The sequence below is a fragment of the Laetiporus sulphureus genome (assembly GCF_001632365.1).
Source record: "Laetiporus sulphureus 93-53 unplaced genomic scaffold LAESUscaffold_39, whole genome shotgun sequence".
Taxonomy (NCBI): domain Eukaryota; kingdom Fungi; phylum Basidiomycota; class Agaricomycetes; order Polyporales; family Laetiporaceae; genus Laetiporus; species Laetiporus sulphureus.
In genome coordinates, this window is record NW_024468548.1 from 263,932 (window position 1) to 282,406 (window position 18,475).

An 18,475-nucleotide genomic window follows, 5' to 3' on the forward strand; every position below is an offset into this window, starting at 1 on the left:
GTGGAGGTCTCCCATCGGTGCGCATCGCCCGTCACCACGCGCGTCCTCACCTGACCATCGATCTCTTTCTCACAGCAATGGCTCGACAGCCCAGAGGGGCGCGCGATGGCCGAGGGGCGCTCGCTGTCCCCGCAGAACAACTCGGATCTCTCCTCCTCTGGCGGGTCTCCGCCCCTGGCTCCCAGCATGCCGCCTGTCACGCCCGGTACCCCCAACCAGGGCGCGGACGACGAGATCATTCCCACCGCGATCGTCATCAAGAACATCCCGTTCAACGTGAAGCGCGAGACGCTCCTCGAGATCATCGTACGTACACAGTGCTTCTCGTGTATGCACATCGCGCGATCTCAGTACCACGCTTCTCATCTAGGCATCGCTGTCAATCCCGACGCCGTACGCGTTCAATTACCACCTCGACCAGTCAGGCCAGTTCCGCGGGTTGGCATTTGCCAACTTCCGCCAGGCGGCAGATGCAGACGCCGTTGTGGCGGCACTGAATGGTTTTGACGTGCAGGGGCGCAAGCTGCGAGTGGAGTACAAGAAGGTTCTGCAGGCCGGCGAAAAGGAGCGCATCGAGCGCGAAAAGGCCATTCGACGCATGAAGTCCATGCAACTCGAAAAAGAGCAGGCCGCGATGGCGCAACAGCAACAGGTACAGACTCCCTACGAGGACTACGGCTCGTTGATATCGTCTCCATTCTCGCCGCAACGATCATTCTCGGCGTCAAGCGTGTACCAGAACCAGCAATCGTTCTCTCCGTCGCAGATGGCCTCGATGCCGACGCCTCAGCCATTCACGGTCACGACGCCGCCTCTGCCCCCCGTGACGCCCGGGGCCCTGAAATCGCCTTCGGCGGAGCTTGATTTGAATGATCCGTCAACACTCGAGATCTATTCGCGCATCCTCCTGTTCAAGGACGATCGCATGAGGGACGAGCTTGCCTTCTCGAGGACATTGACGCCCAAGCAGCGTCGCGTTGTGCACCTCGTGGCACAGAAGCTCGGCGTCTACCACTACTCCGTCGGCGAGGGAGAGGACAGGTATGCGGTTGTTACGCGCATCGACCCCAACGCGGTACGTCTCCCCACGCCAGCTGATGCACCGTGCAACTCACATATTCTCAGCAACAGGCGCCACGGCACACGCTCTCGCGCGCAACGTCGTCCTACCTGAACGTGAGCAGCCCTCAGGCACCCGCTTCACTGCGTGTGAAGAAGTCGATGCCGGACATGAAGTCGCTGCAGGCGGCCGCGCCGCGCCTGACGAGTCGTGCATCGAACGGGAACATCCGCGAGGGCTATGCGACGATCGCTTCCCCGTCGCGCCGTTCGCCCGGCGCGTTCGCATCACTTTTCGGGAATGGCGGTGCATTTGCCGGGAGCACCATCCCGCCCGTGCCGAGCCTGCCCTCAAGTGTAGTCGGGAATGGCGGCGGGGGATTGGACAGTCCCAACTCTGCCGGCGTGGTCAGGCAGCCGCGCGGGCCAGGCAACGGGGGTTTCGAATCTAGGAGGGAGCGGCGCGAGAGCCAGACGCGGGGCGGATTCGACCCGCGCTCGCACGAGCCGCTTGAGATTTAAAGCGATGATAAGTGTGCATCCATCATACTATCTCTGCTACGCTATGCGGCGTCGCAGGAAGGACTGTCATCCATCGGTATCGATTACTGCAGCACACTCGACACTCTCGTTTTCGCGTGTTGGCCTCTTGACTCGTCTATTATTCGCTCTCATCTTCCCCCGCTGGCCAGACACATAATCTTCTTTGTAGGTATCTTCGATAGTAGGAAATGGGCTCCTCGAAAGGCCTGCGCCCCCCTGCTGCCCGTCCGATTTAAGTTACTCATGCCCCATGTCATGGTCGTTGTTCATGTGTTATGCTTGTTTCCATTCTGCATTACAGTACCCTTGGTTGTATGATGATCACAGAATTAGAATTAGCTGAAAACCCTGTATATATTTCCTGGAGGTCATTGATTGTCATTGGATGGTACGTTTCACCGCCTTGGTCACCCGTATACCGCCAATGATGCATCCGTCCGTCATCCCAAGTAATTGAAGGTTATTATGCGAACAAGGCTGCTGAAATTCTGAGTATAGCGGCTATCAATCTATAATGCCATGTCCGTGACCGGTCTTAGTCTGTTGGGCCGGAATCCAGCTGCCGGATAATAGAGGCAGAAGCCACAAAACATATGGGCAACCCGAAACACAGCCTTTGAGTACAGGTATTAGATATCAAATCGGCAGCATCCTCGTGAGTCGCTGTTATCAGTGCTCAACTTGCTCTGTCATGACGCAGATTCCGAATGGCCTCCTAAGGCGGCCTGGGAGGCGACGCCTCTGAGCCGAGGCCTAGTGTTGCAGAACCAGGAGTGTGCGAGGAAGAATTGGATGTGGGTGGAATAAGCCGAAGTCGTGGGTGAGGTTTTTACGCCTGAGATGAATCTTCGACGTACTCGCGCACCTCATACATTGTATTGAATGACCGCATAATTTCTGTCGGAATCTCCAGTAATTCTTGTCCATGGTCCGAGAGGTACCTCCAGTCACTAAGAACAGCTTGAAGACGATCCAGTGATGTGCAGACATAAGCCTTCTCAGCGCGCCGTGCAATCTGAGAGTTGCGCATGAAGTAGTTTGATTCCCTGTCGATGTGTTCGCCTCGCTCATCGCCTCGAACATCGATCCACTTCCGGTCACGCCAGTACGTCAGCATCTCTACGAGAGATTCCTTCACGTGAGGTTCCAGAACTCGATGAGTGTCGTCAGAACAAATTGTCGGAGGCTTAGTTGTTTCCAGACTAGCAAGATGTTGAGCCCACTGCGCGTTAGCGGCAAGATCCGCATCAGTCTCTGGTAAAGGGTCATGAAGAGAACAGCAAGCTGGTCGGAGCGTGAAGTCTTCGTTGTTGATATCGAGATCAACTTGTCTCGGACACATGTCAAGTGTCGCGTTGTGCCACTTGAGCATGGGTCGCTCCAGCTTCGCACGCCGCTCCGCATCTTCTTTTGCCTGTTCGGTAATGATCATGTTTTCGGGAATCTCTCCGACCCAGGGAGGTGCGAATGTATATGCGACCGGCATGACAAAGGCGCTGTTTCATGCAGTCAAAGCTCGGTGAGAGACCAGCGATGACGACGTGGGGAATAACATGTTTGTCGAAGCCGTACGTCACAGGCTCAGTGCAGACACCGATGCGCAACGAGCCTGACTCCATTTCACGAAGGAACTGTTGTTGGTAGCCGTCCGACATGATGATAGAACTGTAAAGCATGACAAGATGACCTCAATTTGGCACGGAGGAAGGGATGAGACGACCAAGGAAGTTCATGAGGAGCCAGCCGTCATGGATATCATTGACAAAGACCAGAGTTCCCGGGATTTCATGGGCAGACTTCATGCCGAAAGGAATTAAGAATGCGAGCTCGAGAAACTCAGAGCCAGAAAATGGGTACATGAAGAAGCGAGTGATGTATTTGATATGCGGGCAGTCAATGGAGCGACGAGCATTCACGTACTGCCCTTGCCGAAAGCCAAGATCTCCTGCAATCTTGAGAGCATGACTGGAAGTTGTCGTACTGGTCGCAGCAACCCAGATTGTAGTAGAATTCAGCTGCGCATGCATCGTCTTTAGAATATCATAGCTCTTGTGCCAGATAGGGTTCTCGTCGCCGAGCTAGTGAGCCTCATCAATCATGAACCAGCGGATCAGGTCTTTGAAGCCAGATATCCGCAGGAGCTTTATCATGCACTCTCCAGCAAGCATTTGAGGACTCATGAAATCGATGCGAATGTCCTCGCCGTCCTGCAGCTCGTCGAAGAGATCGCGTTTGTCATAGTACGCGTCGCGGATGGTATCCTTGTTCAGCGCGATCGCGCGCAGCCCAACTCGACGGGCACTCTCGCTCTAGTAACTCAAGCCACGTATAGCTCTTTATTTCTGTGCGTGAATCCAGCAGAGATATCGTACCTTCTGTATAGAAAGTAGCTTGGTAGGGACAATGTATGTTGCAATGCCCCGCTCGCCAAGTGCTTGAGCTGCGAGTAGAGGGGCCCAGAATACCGTCGTCTTGTCCTGACCTGATAAAACAACTAGGAAGACATCACGCCCTTTGGTGATGTCTAGTCCGTGTGTGATCTGGAACTCTCGAGGTTGGGAGATCCCGCACTTTCGAGAGACTAGCTCAGCAAGCCATTCAGCATTGATTTGAGGGTCGCCGAGAGAAGACTGAGCAAGTTCTGACATATTCATTACGTTCGACAGGATTTTGACAGTATGAATGCGCGAACGAAGGTGCTAGCGTCGAGCGACACGAGGAGTATGCAGAAAGACACGCTCAGCCTGAGGCGCGTCCTCTGGTCGCGTGGTCGCGTTGTGGCGTGCCGTCTGCATGTGTAACCCGCATCGCTCAGCGGCTTGTCCTTCCCAAGATGCCGGGCGCATCTATCGTGCATGCCGCGTTCTTTGCAGTCGGCGCACTCGTCGGCGGCGGTGTCGCGGCCGCAGTGAGCGCGAATAGGCGACAAACGACCGTGCCCGTCCAAACCATACAACCGCATCCTTCGCAGCCCATCGTGGACGTCAAGGAGGGCGGCGGAGCGCAGATTTCTCCAGCTTCTGCTGCGTCAGTCGTCTTACCGCCTGTGCTGAGGCACGGCAACCCTGGTGAGTGGCAGAGTCTATGCTTCTGGGAGTTGCCTCGTGTTGAAAGGATAATACGCAGGGCCCGTATCTGATCAGCTTGTACGCCTGGCGTACGTCGCTGGATACGACCGACGTCTTCGGCATCCTGCCTGGGTGAGTGTACAGCCCGCGCATACACATCCGCTTCTAACAATAAGATGACGTATCGATCCTGCTCGTTGCTCAGACGGCAGAGCACTTGACCCTCGCATCGTTACGCAAGTCACCTCTGGGATCTGCACCACAGGCAGCCGGTGACCGCTCTCAGTCGGCGTTCACGGAGGACATGACCATCCCCGCCCTGTTCCGCGCGAAGCTTCAGGACTACTTCCGGAGCGGGTACGACCGGGGACATATGTGCGTCGTGCTGATATCCTTGCGCTGTACGAAGTATTAATCCGCACACTGCAGGGTTCCTGCTGCTGATGCGAAGATCTCGCAAGTAGGTGATTAAGCAGCGAACGTTTCTGGCTTCACACTCATCAGCACACGCTAGACCGCAATGGACGAGACGTTTCTCTTGACTAATATCGCTCCTCAAGTCGGCGTCGGATTCAATAGGCATTGTATGTCATCAAACTCGCCTACGCCTTGGAGATTGTCTCATTTTGATTTTTGTCTCTTAGACTGGGCATATCTGGAGGACTGGTGCCGCCGCTTGACGTCCTCGTTCGCGGACGTGTATGTCTTCACCATTCCTCTCTACCTGCCTAAACTCGACTCGGACGGCAAATGGCGTGTGGTGCGTACCGATTACACCCTCATTTCACCGCCAGAACTGAGAACATTTTTCTCAGACTCACGAAGTCATCGGCTCCCCGCCGAACGTCTCCGTGCCGACACACTTTGCTAAGGTCGTCCTGACCTCGCGACCGTCGTCTCCCTCTACGCCGGACGTACATGAGATCTCGACCGGCGCGTTCGTGCTCCCAAACGCGCCTATCCCAGACGAAGCGAAGCTTGAAAGTTTTGTCATGCCCGGTAAGTCACCGCTCCACATCTGTACGAATAGGCGTGCTGACATGTGAGATCCCCAGTTGAGGCGGTGGAGCACGCTGCGGGTCTTACGCTCTTTTCAGACGCGATCAAGCAGAGCTCGAAGCACATCTGCAGGACGACAAAATGCGAGGTGATCGTCAGGCGATTTGACGATGCGCAAAAACGCCCGGAGATGCGGAGGGCGATATCCTCACCGCGGTAGCACTGGCGAGGGGTGCCAGAGGGATCTAGGGTGATTTCAGTGCAATAGACCGATCTTACCGACCTTGGGTCGTGACTCATTCTGCAGTAGCCAGCAGCTGCGTTTAAAACATCCAGCAACAACCCATATAGTGAGGATCGATGAGTACATCAAAAGTCGGAAAGCATGTCTCTGATGCCGGACCAGTAGTCTTGATCCACCCGAGGCTCGATCTCCTCTTTTGTGAGCCAGGCAAAGTTCAAGACGTTTTTACCATTCGGGATCGCCTGACCTGCAAGAATGTGTGCCTTGTAGAAAAACACATATGTCTGACGGAGATGAGAGGCGCGTGGAAGTGAGAGGGGAGGTCAACTCACTTGAGATGGTGAAGAGGTATTAGAGGGCTGGTAGACGCCTATTGGATTCTGGCTGACGACCCAGGTGTCCATGTTGGGACCACACTCGTCGTGGAGCTCTCTCGATGCAGCCTGAAAGGTCCGGGATGTTTGTGTTTGAGCGGCATGACTGAAGGTAGTCTAGATGCACACCTCATGTAGCAGCTCGCCTACCAGAAGCTCCCCTTGCGGGAACCTCCACACCGTCTTGCCTGCAGCATTCTGGCCCTGCAGGAGAAGGTAGATATTGCGCTCGCCTTTCCTGTCGAGGCTTTGCACATCGCCCTTGATATCCGCCTCATGTGTCCTCGGCATAGGCCTCTCCTCCTTCGAGTCCTTGATCACCGTCTCCGAGAATGCGGGCGCCGCCTCCAGGTCCGCCTCCGCACTTGAATCCTTCAGCTGGGCAGAGTGGGTGCTGCCAAAGGCCACGCGCTCGCGCTCCTTCTCCTCCAGCGCGAAGCGATCCTCGAGGAGGGAACCTTTCTTGAAGTAAAACTCGTCCGGGAAGGGGTTGAACAGGGCACGTCGAATGCGTGCATGGTAGGCGTAGTACGCGCGCTCGAAGTTGGAGGGCGTGCGTGTGATGAGTGGCGAGCGATTCAGGATGACGGCAGCGTTGATGATTGGCGAGGGGTCATTTTGGGAGGAGGAGGAGGTTGAGGAAGAGCTGGGGGCATCGGCTACCGTCGCGAAGGTGCGAGGGCGGACATGTGCGCAGCGTACTAGTGCGGCGACAAAAGTGTTGATAAGCTGAATACAAGTCAGACGTTGATGCGCACCTCTTGAATGTCTTCCACACGAAGACCAGGCATTGCGAGCCCACATGCCAGTTGCGTTCGTCGACGTCGTCGCTGTGCGTCGAAAAGGCACGAAATATACATATGGCACGTGATTAAGTCCCAGAACGCATAGGCGCCCATCGAGTGATTCGAGTACTAGTCTTTAGCTTGAACGCGCAGGCCATCAACACATTCCACACCGTGCACCGTACCATCCATGCCGATACCCCTCGTCTCCAATGCATATCTCGACGAGACGTCCGCGAAGATCCGTGCGAAGCCTGTGCCATGGGAGGTGACCAGCGCGTCGACCGTTGCGCAGATGCATAGACTCATACGGCACGTTGGCTTTGTAGGCCTACCAGCGCGCAGACCTGATCACGAGCGATGAGCTGGCGATGATCAAGAAGGTAGACAGGCAGCCGAAGGCAAAGATCGAGTCCCTTCTCCTTTCCGACGGCCAGGCGTACGCGCTGCTGTATCTCCGCCTGCTCAAGAAGCTGCAACGGGTGGATACGCAGCAATGTATCTTGGTGCTCATTATGGATGCTCTAGCTGGTATGTCCTATCCATTTCAACTTACGCGAATGAATGCAGAGCTTTGCAGACCATGAGGAACGCGTGCCATTGTTCACCAGGGCTCAGAATACAGACCCTGAGCTGCCATATGGTCCATTATCCCGGTAGGATTTGTAACATGGAGGATATGTTCCAGAAGGGCTCAAAATCCATCACAGAATGCTTGAGTCCCAAGACGACTTTGTTCAGCTCAAAGCGACCCAAATTATGACAGTCCTTCTGAGGTAGTATCTCAACGTGCCCATGTTATCCATGTGGATCTCATTCAGTGTGATAGTTCCGAGCCCTCAACACTACGCCCGCAGCAATTCCATCCGTTCCTCAATACTCTTGCCGCATTCATTGTCGGAAAGACCCCGAACAAGCAAGACGTCGCCGTTCAGTGTCTCGAAGCCATCCTCCCTCGACCCGAGTGCCGCAAGGCTGTTTGGTCTAACGCTCCACTCATGACTGGGTCAGTTTCATATGTTGACTTTCTAACGAAAGCTCTCACTCACAAGGCACAAAGGCTAGTCGACATCCTCAAACGCAATTCCAGCGCACAAATGACCTACCAGGTCGGCTTCTGCATCTGGCTGCTCACCTTTGACCAGGAGGTCGCGGAGCAGATCAACAAGTGCGTGGTGTCTTGTATAACCCTAACCTCGGAGAGAGGCTGGAACTGACGTGCTGCTAGGAAGTACGATGTAATACCCATTCTCACTAACGTTGCGCAGAATGCGGTGAAGGAGAAGGTCATTCGCGTTATCGTTGCCACTTTCCGAGTTGAGTACCACTGATTATATAGGATATGACGTCGGTGCTTACCCGTCCTCGTAGAACCTGGTCTCGAAGGCACCCTCCGCCAACCTCCCTGCGATGCTTGTCTCTCAACTCCTACCGTTCGCGAAGAATTTGTGTACACGGAAATGGACCGATGAGGATATCATCGAAGACGCGCAGTACCTCCGTGACGAGCTTAATGCGCGATTCGAGAGCCTGACGTGAGTCCGTTCTTCCGTGATAGCCTGCTGGCCGTTATGATATGGCAGTGCAGCTCATTGTGATCGTCCAGGACGTACGATGAATATAGCTCAGAGCTGATCTCGGGCCACCTATCGTGGACGCCCGTACACGAGTCTGAACTATTCTGGAAAGAAAATGCAGTCAAATTGAATGATAATGACTACGCACAAGTGAAGTGGGTACTCCGTGATTTTGCAGCGATGTTCCGATTTAACCGCTATCAATTTCTTTAGAACACTAATAAGGTTCCTGAATGAGTCAAGCGACCCCATTGTGCTGGCGGTTGCCTCACACGACATCGGTCAGTATGTCAAGCATTGCGAACGAGGGAAGAAGTAAGTCTTGTATATTTTCAAAGAAATTGCTCGACCGTACAAACGTTTACGCTGAACGCTGCGTCGATCCCAGGATTGTCACGGATCTGGGTGGGAAGACGCGCATGATGGAACTCATGTCGCACGATAATTCCGATGTACGATATCAGGCATTGGTCACCGTACAACATCTAGTTAGCCACCCGTGGGCTGCTGTCTAATGGTGACGACGATGTGTATTACACAAATATTCTGGACTGTTTCATTGGACACTATTGGGTCGTATGACGGCGACTAACGGCTCTCCTGATCCCCTGATGTGCACAACACCATAAAGCGAAGGTACTTGGTCCAGGACAGTCTCGGACTAAAGTTACAGCACTCAGCGCACATTTCTTGCAAGTCATTTTGATGGCGTAATAGGAGGGAGCATAGGTTGTACGTCAAATTTTGCCGACATGTGGATCCACGTCGGGTAATCCCCATATTCACCCTACAGCGAATTTAAATCACGAACGAGTCGTTGGAACCGAGCACTTACAAGCGCATCATGCGGGTAGCCTTTCTTGAATGGCAGAACACCCTCAAGATACGACATCTGCTCCGGCGTAAGGCTGATCTCTAGAGCCTCGAGATTTGCGTGTAGGTGCTCGACCTTGCGGCCGCCGACAATCGGGAACATGAATGGTGCTTTATGCATTACGTAGGCGATCGCGACTGTAGGAGCAGCGTCAACGATATTTATAGAAAAGGAAGATAGCTGTGACTCACTGGCGGTAATGTTCTTCGCGCCCACTTGCTTTGCGATGGCCTCGAGTGCATCGCACATTTTCTTCTCGTCAGGAGACCGCTCCCAGCTCTCGTTCCTCACCCTGCCTTTCTCTCCGGTCCGGCGCCGCCTTTCTTCCTCCTCGTCAGACCTGATGTGGCCTCCTTCGAGGATGTTAAATAGAGTGAGGGCTATGCCTGCGGCGAATTCAGCATCTATGTCAGCTTACTCCGAAGCCTTCGGCTGACCTTCGTGCCGGCACATGGGGAGTATGTCGCTCTCGATATCGCGCTTCAAGAGGGAGTACTTTGCTTGGTAGACCACGAACGGGGTCTTGCCGTTGGCCTTTGCGTATTCGTTTGCCTTCACGACCAGCCATGCGGGTGCGTCTGAGATTCCCTGGAAGTGACTCTCCTGTGAGATTCCGGAGATGCCACGGGATGGAGTGAGCGACGCGCACCAGATAGAGCACTTTTCCCTGCTGGACAAGGACATGTAGGCCATCCATGAACTCTTCGACGGAGGTGTGCAGATCCCAGAAGTGTACGTAGAAGAGGTCGATATAGGTCGTCCTCAGCCTCCTGAGGCTTTCTTCGAGACCGAGCTTCATAGACTTGATATTGTTGCCCACATAGTTTGCTCTTTGCTTGACGGAGGAATCGCCGCGCTTGGTGTCACCCGTGTACTGGTGCCATGGTCAGTGGTTTGCTGATAACGGCTACTTCGCACTCTCACTTTGGTACAGATTACGAGCTGATCGCGTATACCTCGCAACTCGACCCATTCGCCTATCCACAACTCTGAGGATCCGTCCTGACTACAAGCATTGAGCACCACGATATCACTGATGTATCACGACGGCCATCCTTACTAGAAGTTCGCAGTATCAATGAAGTTGCCTCCCGCGTCATAAAAGGCATCCAGCAGCTTAAACGACATATCCTTGTTCATCTCGCCAAACCTCTGGCCAGACTTTGCCCACTTGTCTCCGATGCTCGCGCCGCCGAGCGCGAACGGCGAAACGTGTATCGCAGCGCGAGGCGCGAGCTGGCGGTAGTGGCCGAGTCTCGTCGCAGGAGGGAGCACAGATTGGTCGAGGGCTGACATGATGACACGGCGGTGGATATGGATACGGCTATGGCTTGCACCTCCCACTGGCGACGTTGGGTCCTGTTATATATAACAGAAATGCCGCTACTCACATGACATGCGCAGTTACAGAAGGAAGCATTTCTTGTGCGTAACTTGTCGTACGTCATGCCGTAGGGACGCCTCAGCATCCGGCTGCTCATATGTCCGGCCGCTGCCTGGCCGCACCCGCCGGCGTTGAGGACACTGATCTGGGATGTGTCATGGCTCATCGAGAAATACCCCACGAGGGACCATCTAGACCTAAGCAGTACAGAGTAATCCAGTCATCTCTGCCGGTGTGAGAACGTCAGTCCATGGGATGCGGTCTTATGCAATGTAGACCACTGACACGTACGTACTACACTCGTGGGTGAAGACAGCAGCCTCTCGCGATGTCCGGGTAGAGCCTGTAGGCTTTCTCGGAAGGTGCGACATATGCTCCAGCGAAAGAGTAACGTCTAGAACCTCAGGCCCGCGTATTGGTGTTCGATCTTGCTGCTTTCAATGATTGGAAACATGATCGGCACGTTTCGATAAGTACATGTAGCAGATCATATGGACCCAGAAGCCTTGACCTCAAAAGTCGATTGTGTCTCGATTAGAACATGTGCTTGCAGCATACCGTCGTGACATCGACAAGTTGCACGCGATTTCCCTCACGATTGCAAACGATAGCATTGGATGTGAGTGTAGCTATGAAACATGAGGAAGGGAGGCTCTGCGAGACGCATGGAGGGTAAACATTGCTAGAAATGGGAATCCGTGGCTGGCGTGTATCACTTCTTGCCAGACCTATATTCTGTTAGCCACCAAGTGATTTACACCAATGATTGCCACGTACTTCTTGATACCTCCACCAGGTGCGCCTCCTGCTCAGAGACGGTGGTAAGTGTGAGTGTCATCGGCAGCAAACCATTGCCGACAAGCTTACCCTTAGCAGCTGTCCAAGATGTCAACACAGTGCATAGCTTAAACAAGGACGTCACGTACCTTTATCCTTAGCAGCCTTCAAAGCAGCCTCCTCTTGCTTCTTCCTCTCCTTGAAGGCCAGATCATCCTCATCAAGCTCTTTCTTGTCCTTCTTTGGAGCCTGACGTGCCCCGCGACGACATCAACACCACAGATTTCACTTGCCGTGCACTTATGCTCACCTTGAGAGGCTTTGCCTTGCCGCCTTGTCTGGTAGCCATGAACGTTGGATCGAAGATTGAATTTGACGAAAGGGTTGAGGCGGATCTCGATCTTCCCCACGTCAGTCACGTTTCGGTTTTCCCACATCCATCCCGCCACAATGCTGTCTACCCTGCCGCTCCATGTCGTCGACGTCGCTCGAAGTAACACCCGAAGACGAGGTGTCGACCACATCTACCAATTTGCGAGCCACTTCTGCCTCAATACCATATAAACGTTCGAGCGATGGTGTTTCCGGATCGTCTAGAAAGCGCTCAAAGACTCACGACTCGTATCTCATGGAGGCTGTAATTGCAGCAGAAGAAGTGAGGAAGATATTGCCTAAGGCTGCGAAAGCAATGGAGGTTATCAAAAAAGAGCTCTTGTTCCCGAAGTCAGACGGCACAAAGATTTCTTACCCTCCTGGGCCCAAGATACGCATCCGCGTCGATGTCCCAGCTCACGGGGGACAGCCATCAACGCGCCTGGTCATCCCAATTCCACGCATATGGACGGTGGGCCAGCTTATCAACGAGATTGCACACCTGAGGCACATGATCGAAGAGACGTTCTCCCTTCATCTCTCTGACGGGTCTCAGCTCTCTCCTGAATATCTCATGGAGGACTTCATCGACATTGCGGGAGTCTTGCACGTGAAAAACAAACTTCAAGAGAAATCGCTGGCAAAGAATCAAAATGTCTTGTTGTTATGGCAGCGAGCAGTGGACCTGGCTCTCGAGCGGAAGATGGACTGGAACGAGGCACAGCGTCGGTTCCTCGATGCCCGTCTGAATACACCGGATAACATTGGAGAAGAAAAGGGTGAGTATTTCCCCTCCTTTACCTGGCTCAAACTTAACCCAGGCGTAGAGATGCTGTTTAGCAGTTACAACATTCGGTATGCTGAATTCAGCGATTTATACAAAAAAGCCTTGGACGCTCTCTCATCGCCTTCCGAGTTCGCGAAGCCGTCGGTGTGGCCAAATGAACAACGCAGGAAATCCCGTCTGCTGTGTCTTCGCCCGGCGGGCGCCAAGGGGCTTCCGTTGTGCACACTGCACGATATCTTCCGCCGGTTCGTGCTCGCGATCAAAGAACCATTCCCTGAACTGTCTGTTCCCGCTATCTGTGCTGCCGCATCGTTGTGCGACCAGATGGGAGAGCCGTATCAAAGTGAGAAGGACCGTTTATCGGCATTGGATGATTGTATTTCCGAGCTATTCGAAAAGGAATATCAACTGAAACCACGTTCGGAAGCACTTGGTGGGTTGGTGGATCGTGTGATGCTGTGGCAGGGATGTCTACCAATCTGCTTGCGCGAGGACAAGCTGGAATCAGGTTCAGGGAATTGCGATGTGTATATGCAAATAGCACGCGATTATGACCTCGCGATCAAAAAGTTACGCGACAAGCCGGACGAGTCTGTGTTGAGATTCCTGCAGCTGGGCGCACCAATGTTCCTGGTGTGCATGTTAGGTGTGTGTGTCTCGGATGAATGTTCACATCCATGCACAGGCATCTCACGATCGACTGACAGGACCTCTGCTTTTCGTACTGGGAGGCTTCTACGATGGTCAGAGTGTAGTCGTAGAACCACTCAGTGATCCGCTCTTCATGTTAAAGGACACTACAAACTCACGACAGCGGAACCTTGCCAATTTGCTTGACGCACTATGCAAAAGCATGTCCCAACTCAGAAAGTACGTGCCACGCATTAGCTTTATCGTGTTGTCATCCCCATTTTTTGGCAGTTTGCTGAGGCAAATGGTGTCACCTACCATATACCCTGCCTCAACTCCTCGGATCTATGGATCGTGCGTGTTGTATGCCACGTTAGAAGGCGTCACCGAGGGCAGCCTCACGTTCCAACGTCAGCTTTCCTTTGAACATCACAAACACTCGTTCTTTGCTGCCACGTTGTCTTTACCGGAGCGTTCCAAGATTCAGGTTCTCGTGAAATTGGTGAACGAACCCTATGGAGAAGATGTCCACCGTCTGTTGGCGTCCCACGATCTTGCACCTACCCTTTACGGCTGTGCACGTCGTGAAGGAGCGCCCACCGCGTATGTTATGGAGCATCTTTCTCCTTCCTGGGTGACGCTGTTCAAATTTTCCCACCACGAAATCGCTGGCTCGCTTGGAGAAGCCGTCCGGCGCTCCTTGGACCATTTACTCAAGCTTTTGGAGGACAACAGCGTTGTGCATGGTGACCTAAGGTCAAACAATATCATGTTACAAGTCGACGACCAAGGCAAGCCAGTTGTACTGTTGAATGGTTCGGCGAAGATCAACGTGATCGATTATGATTGGTCTGGGACCGCTGGGCGGGCGCGCTATCCCGCGCTGCGCAACCCGACGATCAAAGACATCACCTGGCCTGGTGAGCCTGGTGGTATTATTGAGTCTGAGCATGATCGCAAGCTGGTTGACTCGTGGTGGCATCGTTGGCTGAGACATGGCTCGAATTGATCCTGGAACCCCCTCCCTCCCCCAATGCAGTCGTCGGTGACTGCGTTCCTGTGCAGAACATTTACAGCGTAGCATTTCCTTTTATCGATCCTCGTATGCGACTCTGCCATCCGATATGTCAACAGAGTGAAGTGATTAAGGGATCGCTTCTTATCTACCTCTGATTCTGGCCTCTCTCTCGCGCTACGCAGATGGCAGAATAAGAAGCTGTGAAGCTTGACTGCATTTTTGGTCAAAGCGCCGTTGTAATCACGAAACCAAGAGAAGAGGAAGGCACTCGCAAGAAGCTCCGTTCTCAGCGCACTGTGCGATTGACACTCGCCACTCGGCTCGGGTTGATGCCGCGTGCGTTGAATTCTCCACACTTGCGATTGCGATAGTACTGACTCGTCCCCCCTTTTATGAACAATGAAGCAAATCATAATTAAACTGTCCCTCGGAACAGCCACCACGGAATGAAAGTCGGAGGGTGGTACTCCGGACGCCGGTAGCGCGACAGTTATCTCGTTCGCAGATGCCCCCCACCGTGCACCACGGAGACGGCCTAGTGGGTATCGAAGAAGAAGGGAACAGAAGGTGTGGTAGGTCCGCATAGGTGAAGGACTATTCTCTCTCTGTTCTGGCACACTCACGTATGCCCATGTCTTTCATTAGCATAGCTATATGCACACATTGGCAGAGACGTCGTTGTGGCGGCTGATATGCGTTGGCCTGCCTTATGCACTAACTTGTGAGCCACTGCCTCTTACGGGTGCAGAAATAATCCAAATGTTGGCAAGGTAGCTTCAATGAATCCCTGAATGGCACCAGCTTTTTATCGGTGAGAATTTTTGAGCCACTGTGACGTGACGGACTTTATTTACACCCGCTTTACCGGGAAACCTGAACTACCAGGCTGTATACCTGCCAGACATTCTGCTGTGTCCGCTCGGCTCATCCCTGTGGCGCAGCCACCACCGCGAGTAGAACGCTTGGCCGGACCTTCATCTTGGCTGGATTATTGCTGTCACATGCACTATATGTATTCGCCGAATTTGTGCTCCGCGAGCCGAGCCTCATCCCGCGTCACACCACAATTTGGCAGTCAACTCTACAGATAAATCTACTCTCGTGTTCTTCGTCGGAGTCGCCCAAATAATCTGCCTGCCTACTACATATCTTCCGCTTCGCAGGCCCACAATACATGCTTCAGCGTACGGCAGATGGATCGTATGGATGGGCATGCCACCCTAATTGCTTCGGACGTACAACCTCGTCGCGAGCGACATCAATACCTCTCTCCTCATCCTCATCCGGCTCGCATGGATGCCGGACCCACTAGCAGGTTCAAACTCTTCCATTGCGTTCCCGTAACTTTCAGTAGTCCTTGACACTTGCGACACGTGATGTGACACCGTGAAGATCGAGTTGCGACGTCCATGCCAGTTGAGCTCGATTCCAACATGCCGCGGCGCATGGTCGGCTCTCAGCCTCATCTGCTGCAATTCCCTTCCTTCTTCGGGTCATAATTGTTGTCTCCAGGATCTCGGCCGGTCACGAATCGCCGTACAAGATCAAGTCAGCCCGCGGTTTCTGAAGTAACACCATTTTCTTGTTCGAGTCTCTCTCGCACCCCCATAGGTCGCGCCCCCGGTGAAACCCTACGTCGTCCTTTACCACCTTGAATTTCATGATGCGTGCCATCCTGCATGCGCTGTCCTTTCTGAGCCTTTGCACGTCTGTTTTCGCTGCAACAGCGGAACAATGGAGGAGCCGTTCGATATACCAGTGCGTATGCTGCCTCCAGCGTTCAATTCTGTACTCAGTGAATGATCCAGGATCATAACTGACCGATACGCGCTCTCGAAAGGGGCCAATCGCGATGCGTGCGACCCGGGCGATCAAACCTGGTGCGGTGGAACGTGGAACACCACCCGGGAAAATTTGGACTACATACAGAACGCTGGGTTCACTGCCGGTAGGTGCCATTTCTCGTCACTGTCGGCTCCTGCTGAGTATATGCGTCTTCATAGTCTGGATCAGCCCTGTGTCCCAGAATTACGAGGGCCCTCGCACCAGTTATGGAGATGCGTACCACGGCTACTGGATTGCGGATGTGACGGAGCTGAACAATCGTTTCGGGACCTCGGATGACCTGAAGGCACTCTCAGCGGAACTGCATCGGCGGGGAATGTGAGTCTTCATCATGTGGCTAGGTTCCGATTTTTACGGAGATTTCGCAGGTACCTCATGGTAGATGTAGTTGTCAACAACGTCATGGGCACTTCCATAATGCCGGATCTGTCAACCTACTACTTCAAAGAGCAGGTACGCTGCCTGCTCAATTGCTCTTTGGGCGCACGTCTCACATCGAATTTTCCTAGTCACAATACCACCCGTATTGTCCTATCCAGTGGGGCAACACGACCAGCGAGCAAGATTGTTGGCTGGGCGATAAGGTGGTGACTCTTCCCGATCTGAATACCCAAGACCCGACTGTTGTTTCTGGATATACCGCGTGGATCAAAGCGCTCGTCAGCGAGTACGAGATCGACGGATTGCGCATTGACGGCGAGCTATCTTCATCGTTTATAGATTCTATATATTGATTCTATTTCCTTGATGGCAGCGGCTAAGTGAGATATTAGTTACCTCGAACCTCCTGCGCAATATTGAGCAATTTATAGGCATGTCAACATGGATTTTTGGCCGAAGTTCTCTAGTGCAGCCGGGGTATTCTGTATCGGTGAAGTCTTTGATAGCGACGTTGCGTGAGTATTATCATACGATGGCGCATACCAGCTCATTGTCATCATCAGCCAAGCGGCGCAGTGGCAAGGAACTGATGCCCTCGACTCCATCCTGAACTACCCCATGTACGGCGCGCTGGTGGATGCGTTCGGCATTCCTGGTTCGCTCAATACAAGCGCGCTGACCGATATGGTGACACAGTCGCAGAAGACGTTCAAGGTGCGTCATCGGCACCATCACCTTGCATTGCACATATTATATATATTCATGGCTAGGATACCGGGCTGCTGGGCAATTTCCTAGAGGACCAGGATGTACCTCGATGGTCCAATTTCTCCACGGATCCGCAGAGCAAGTACAACGCTATGGTGTTCAATTTCATGTCAGACGGGTAAGAGCTCTGACCACTTCCGAGGTTTTGTGATTCTGAATGGTGGGTGCAAGGATTCCGATTGTATATTATGGCCAGGAGCAGGCGTTCCATGGTAGTGGTGACCCGGTACGCAAGGCGCATGAGGCCAGTCTTGTACGGTCACTGAATAGTCACTCAGTGGAACAGAGAGCCCTTGTGGCCCTCTAACTATACCAACACTACGACATATCAGCTGATGTCCACGTTGAATAAGGTAGCGCCGCTTGTAAGTGCAATGCTGGGGGTCAACTGACAGTTCACTTCAGTTCCGCAACTTCCTGATAAACGGCACCACCGGATGGCTCAATTCTTCGATGGAAATTCTGACAACAAGCCCATACGGCATTGGCATGATGAAAGGCGATGTCGTGTCCATCCTGACAAACATCGGTTCTCCTGTGCGCTGTGTCTTACTCATCAGCCCGTTGGACATGACAAATTGACGAGAGTTGCTTTATCAGCCGCAGAACGTCAGCATTGCCGTTTACACACCATACAAAGAGGAGACGTCCCTTACAGAGTGAGTCGGATTGCAATCTCATTGTTCTATACTGTGAGATGAACCCATATGCAGCATCCTCTCGTGCGAGCAATATGCTGTTGGAAGTAATGGCACTGTGGTGGTCTCATACACCGAAGGGGGGCATGCGACGATCCTCCTGCCAGATAGGCTGATGAACGGCTCAGATCTCTGTGGTTACTATCCGGGCAGGATTGATTGGCTTGGAGAGACTGTGTCAACGCAAGCGGCATCAGGCGCTCAGTTCGTGTCTGGTTCGGCATCCATATTCATACTTTCTGTCCTTTTGGGTATATGTACCATCCTTGTAATGTCGTAGTGGACATTAATT

The 18,475-nt window shown here is 53.2% G+C and overlaps 10 protein-coding genes across 10 annotated transcripts; 5 read left to right on the forward strand and 5 right to left on the reverse strand.

Annotated features, from left to right (window-relative positions):
* On the forward strand, positions 1-1,936 carry LAESUDRAFT_337093 (uncharacterized protein). The gene is made up of 4 exons (XM_040902073.1): positions 1-17; positions 76-306; positions 371-1,075; positions 1,132-1,936. Exons 2-4 carry the CDS (start codon positions 106-108, stop codon positions 1,579-1,581), a joined length of 1,356 nt encoding a protein of 451 aa, XP_040761294.1. The 5' UTR covers positions 1-17; positions 76-105; the 3' UTR covers positions 1,582-1,936.
* Positions 1,937-2,204: 268 nt separating this feature from the next.
* Positions 2,205-3,257, reverse strand: LAESUDRAFT_814638 (uncharacterized protein; the record flags this gene model as incomplete). The annotated part of the gene is made up of 2 exons (XM_040914610.1): positions 2,205-3,098; positions 3,175-3,257. The coding sequence occupies 2 exons, from the start codon at positions 3,255-3,257 to the stop codon at positions 2,432-2,434; spliced, it is 750 nt and encodes a 249-aa protein (XP_040761295.1). The 3' UTR covers positions 2,205-2,431.
* A 423-nt stretch (positions 3,258-3,680) lies between these two features.
* Positions 3,681-4,250, reverse strand: LAESUDRAFT_761893 (uncharacterized protein; the record flags this gene model as incomplete). Its single annotated transcript, XM_040912988.1, has 2 exons — positions 3,681-3,911; positions 3,975-4,250. 2 exons carry the CDS (start codon positions 4,248-4,250, stop codon positions 3,681-3,683), a joined length of 507 nt encoding a protein of 168 aa, XP_040761296.1.
* A 153-nt stretch (positions 4,251-4,403) lies between these two features.
* LAESUDRAFT_814639 (uncharacterized protein) lies at positions 4,404-6,150 on the forward strand. The gene is made up of 8 exons (XM_040914611.1): positions 4,404-4,670; positions 4,729-4,802; positions 4,876-5,045; positions 5,100-5,130; positions 5,185-5,254; positions 5,315-5,430; positions 5,486-5,669; positions 5,726-6,150. The coding sequence occupies exons 1-8, from the start codon at positions 4,436-4,438 to the stop codon at positions 5,887-5,889; spliced, it is 1,044 nt and encodes a 347-aa protein (XP_040761297.1). The 5' UTR covers positions 4,404-4,435; the 3' UTR covers positions 5,890-6,150.
* On the reverse strand, positions 5,973-7,126 carry LAESUDRAFT_729141 (uncharacterized protein). The gene is made up of 4 exons (XM_040909582.1): positions 7,046-7,126; positions 6,417-6,988; positions 6,246-6,356; positions 5,973-6,197 (listed from the first exon to the last, which is right to left on the reverse strand). The coding sequence occupies exons 1-4, from the start codon at positions 7,089-7,091 to the stop codon at positions 6,039-6,041; spliced, it is 888 nt and encodes a 295-aa protein (XP_040761298.1). The 5' UTR covers positions 7,092-7,126; the 3' UTR covers positions 5,973-6,038.
* An 89-nt stretch (positions 7,127-7,215) lies between these two features.
* On the forward strand, positions 7,216-9,236 carry LAESUDRAFT_704571 (ATPase V1 complex subunit H). The gene is made up of 11 exons (XM_040906557.1): positions 7,216-7,340; positions 7,402-7,603; positions 7,653-7,728; positions 7,783-7,848; positions 7,902-8,078; positions 8,133-8,240; positions 8,301-8,388; positions 8,444-8,607; positions 8,679-8,804; positions 8,863-8,964; positions 9,038-9,236. Exons 1-11 carry the CDS (start codon positions 7,263-7,265, stop codon positions 9,162-9,164), a joined length of 1,314 nt encoding a protein of 437 aa, XP_040761299.1. The 5' UTR covers positions 7,216-7,262; the 3' UTR covers positions 9,165-9,236.
* LAESUDRAFT_683775 (aryl-alcohol dehydrogenase) lies at positions 9,060-10,819 on the reverse strand (the record flags this gene model as incomplete). The annotated part of the gene is made up of 7 exons (XM_040905836.1): positions 9,060-9,436; positions 9,485-9,660; positions 9,715-9,909; positions 9,961-10,111; positions 10,173-10,397; positions 10,448-10,529; positions 10,584-10,819. The coding sequence occupies 7 exons, from the start codon at positions 10,817-10,819 to the stop codon at positions 9,347-9,349; spliced, it is 1,155 nt and encodes a 384-aa protein (XP_040761300.1). The 3' UTR covers positions 9,060-9,346.
* A 728-nt stretch (positions 10,820-11,547) lies between these two features.
* LAESUDRAFT_814643 (TMA7-domain-containing protein) lies at positions 11,548-12,048 on the reverse strand (the record flags this gene model as incomplete). The annotated part of the gene is made up of 4 exons (XM_040914612.1): positions 11,995-12,048; positions 11,834-11,933; positions 11,685-11,783; positions 11,548-11,635 (listed from the first exon to the last, which is right to left on the reverse strand). Coding segments are annotated over exons 1-4 (324 nt in total), but the record flags the coding sequence as incomplete, so codon positions are not given.
* Positions 11,766-14,782, forward strand: LAESUDRAFT_337341 (uncharacterized protein). The gene is made up of 5 exons (XM_040902075.1): positions 11,766-11,938; positions 12,001-12,835; positions 12,884-13,489; positions 13,551-13,713; positions 13,765-14,782. The coding sequence occupies exons 2-5, from the start codon at positions 12,157-12,159 to the stop codon at positions 14,480-14,482; spliced, it is 2,166 nt and encodes a 721-aa protein (XP_040761302.1). The 5' UTR covers positions 11,766-11,938; positions 12,001-12,156; the 3' UTR covers positions 14,483-14,782.
* A 1,372-nt stretch (positions 14,783-16,154) lies between these two features.
* LAESUDRAFT_659513 (glycoside hydrolase family 13 protein) lies at positions 16,155-18,463 on the forward strand (the record flags this gene model as incomplete). The annotated part of the gene is made up of 13 exons (XM_040904811.1): positions 16,155-16,249; positions 16,300-16,439; positions 16,495-16,654; positions 16,705-16,789; positions 16,846-17,048; positions 17,149-17,232; positions 17,281-17,431; positions 17,488-17,603; positions 17,657-17,711; positions 17,764-17,838; positions 17,891-18,022; positions 18,086-18,144; positions 18,199-18,463. 13 exons carry the CDS (start codon positions 16,155-16,157, stop codon positions 18,461-18,463), a joined length of 1,620 nt encoding a protein of 539 aa, XP_040761303.1.
* Between the last annotated feature and the right edge of the window lie 12 nt (positions 18,464-18,475).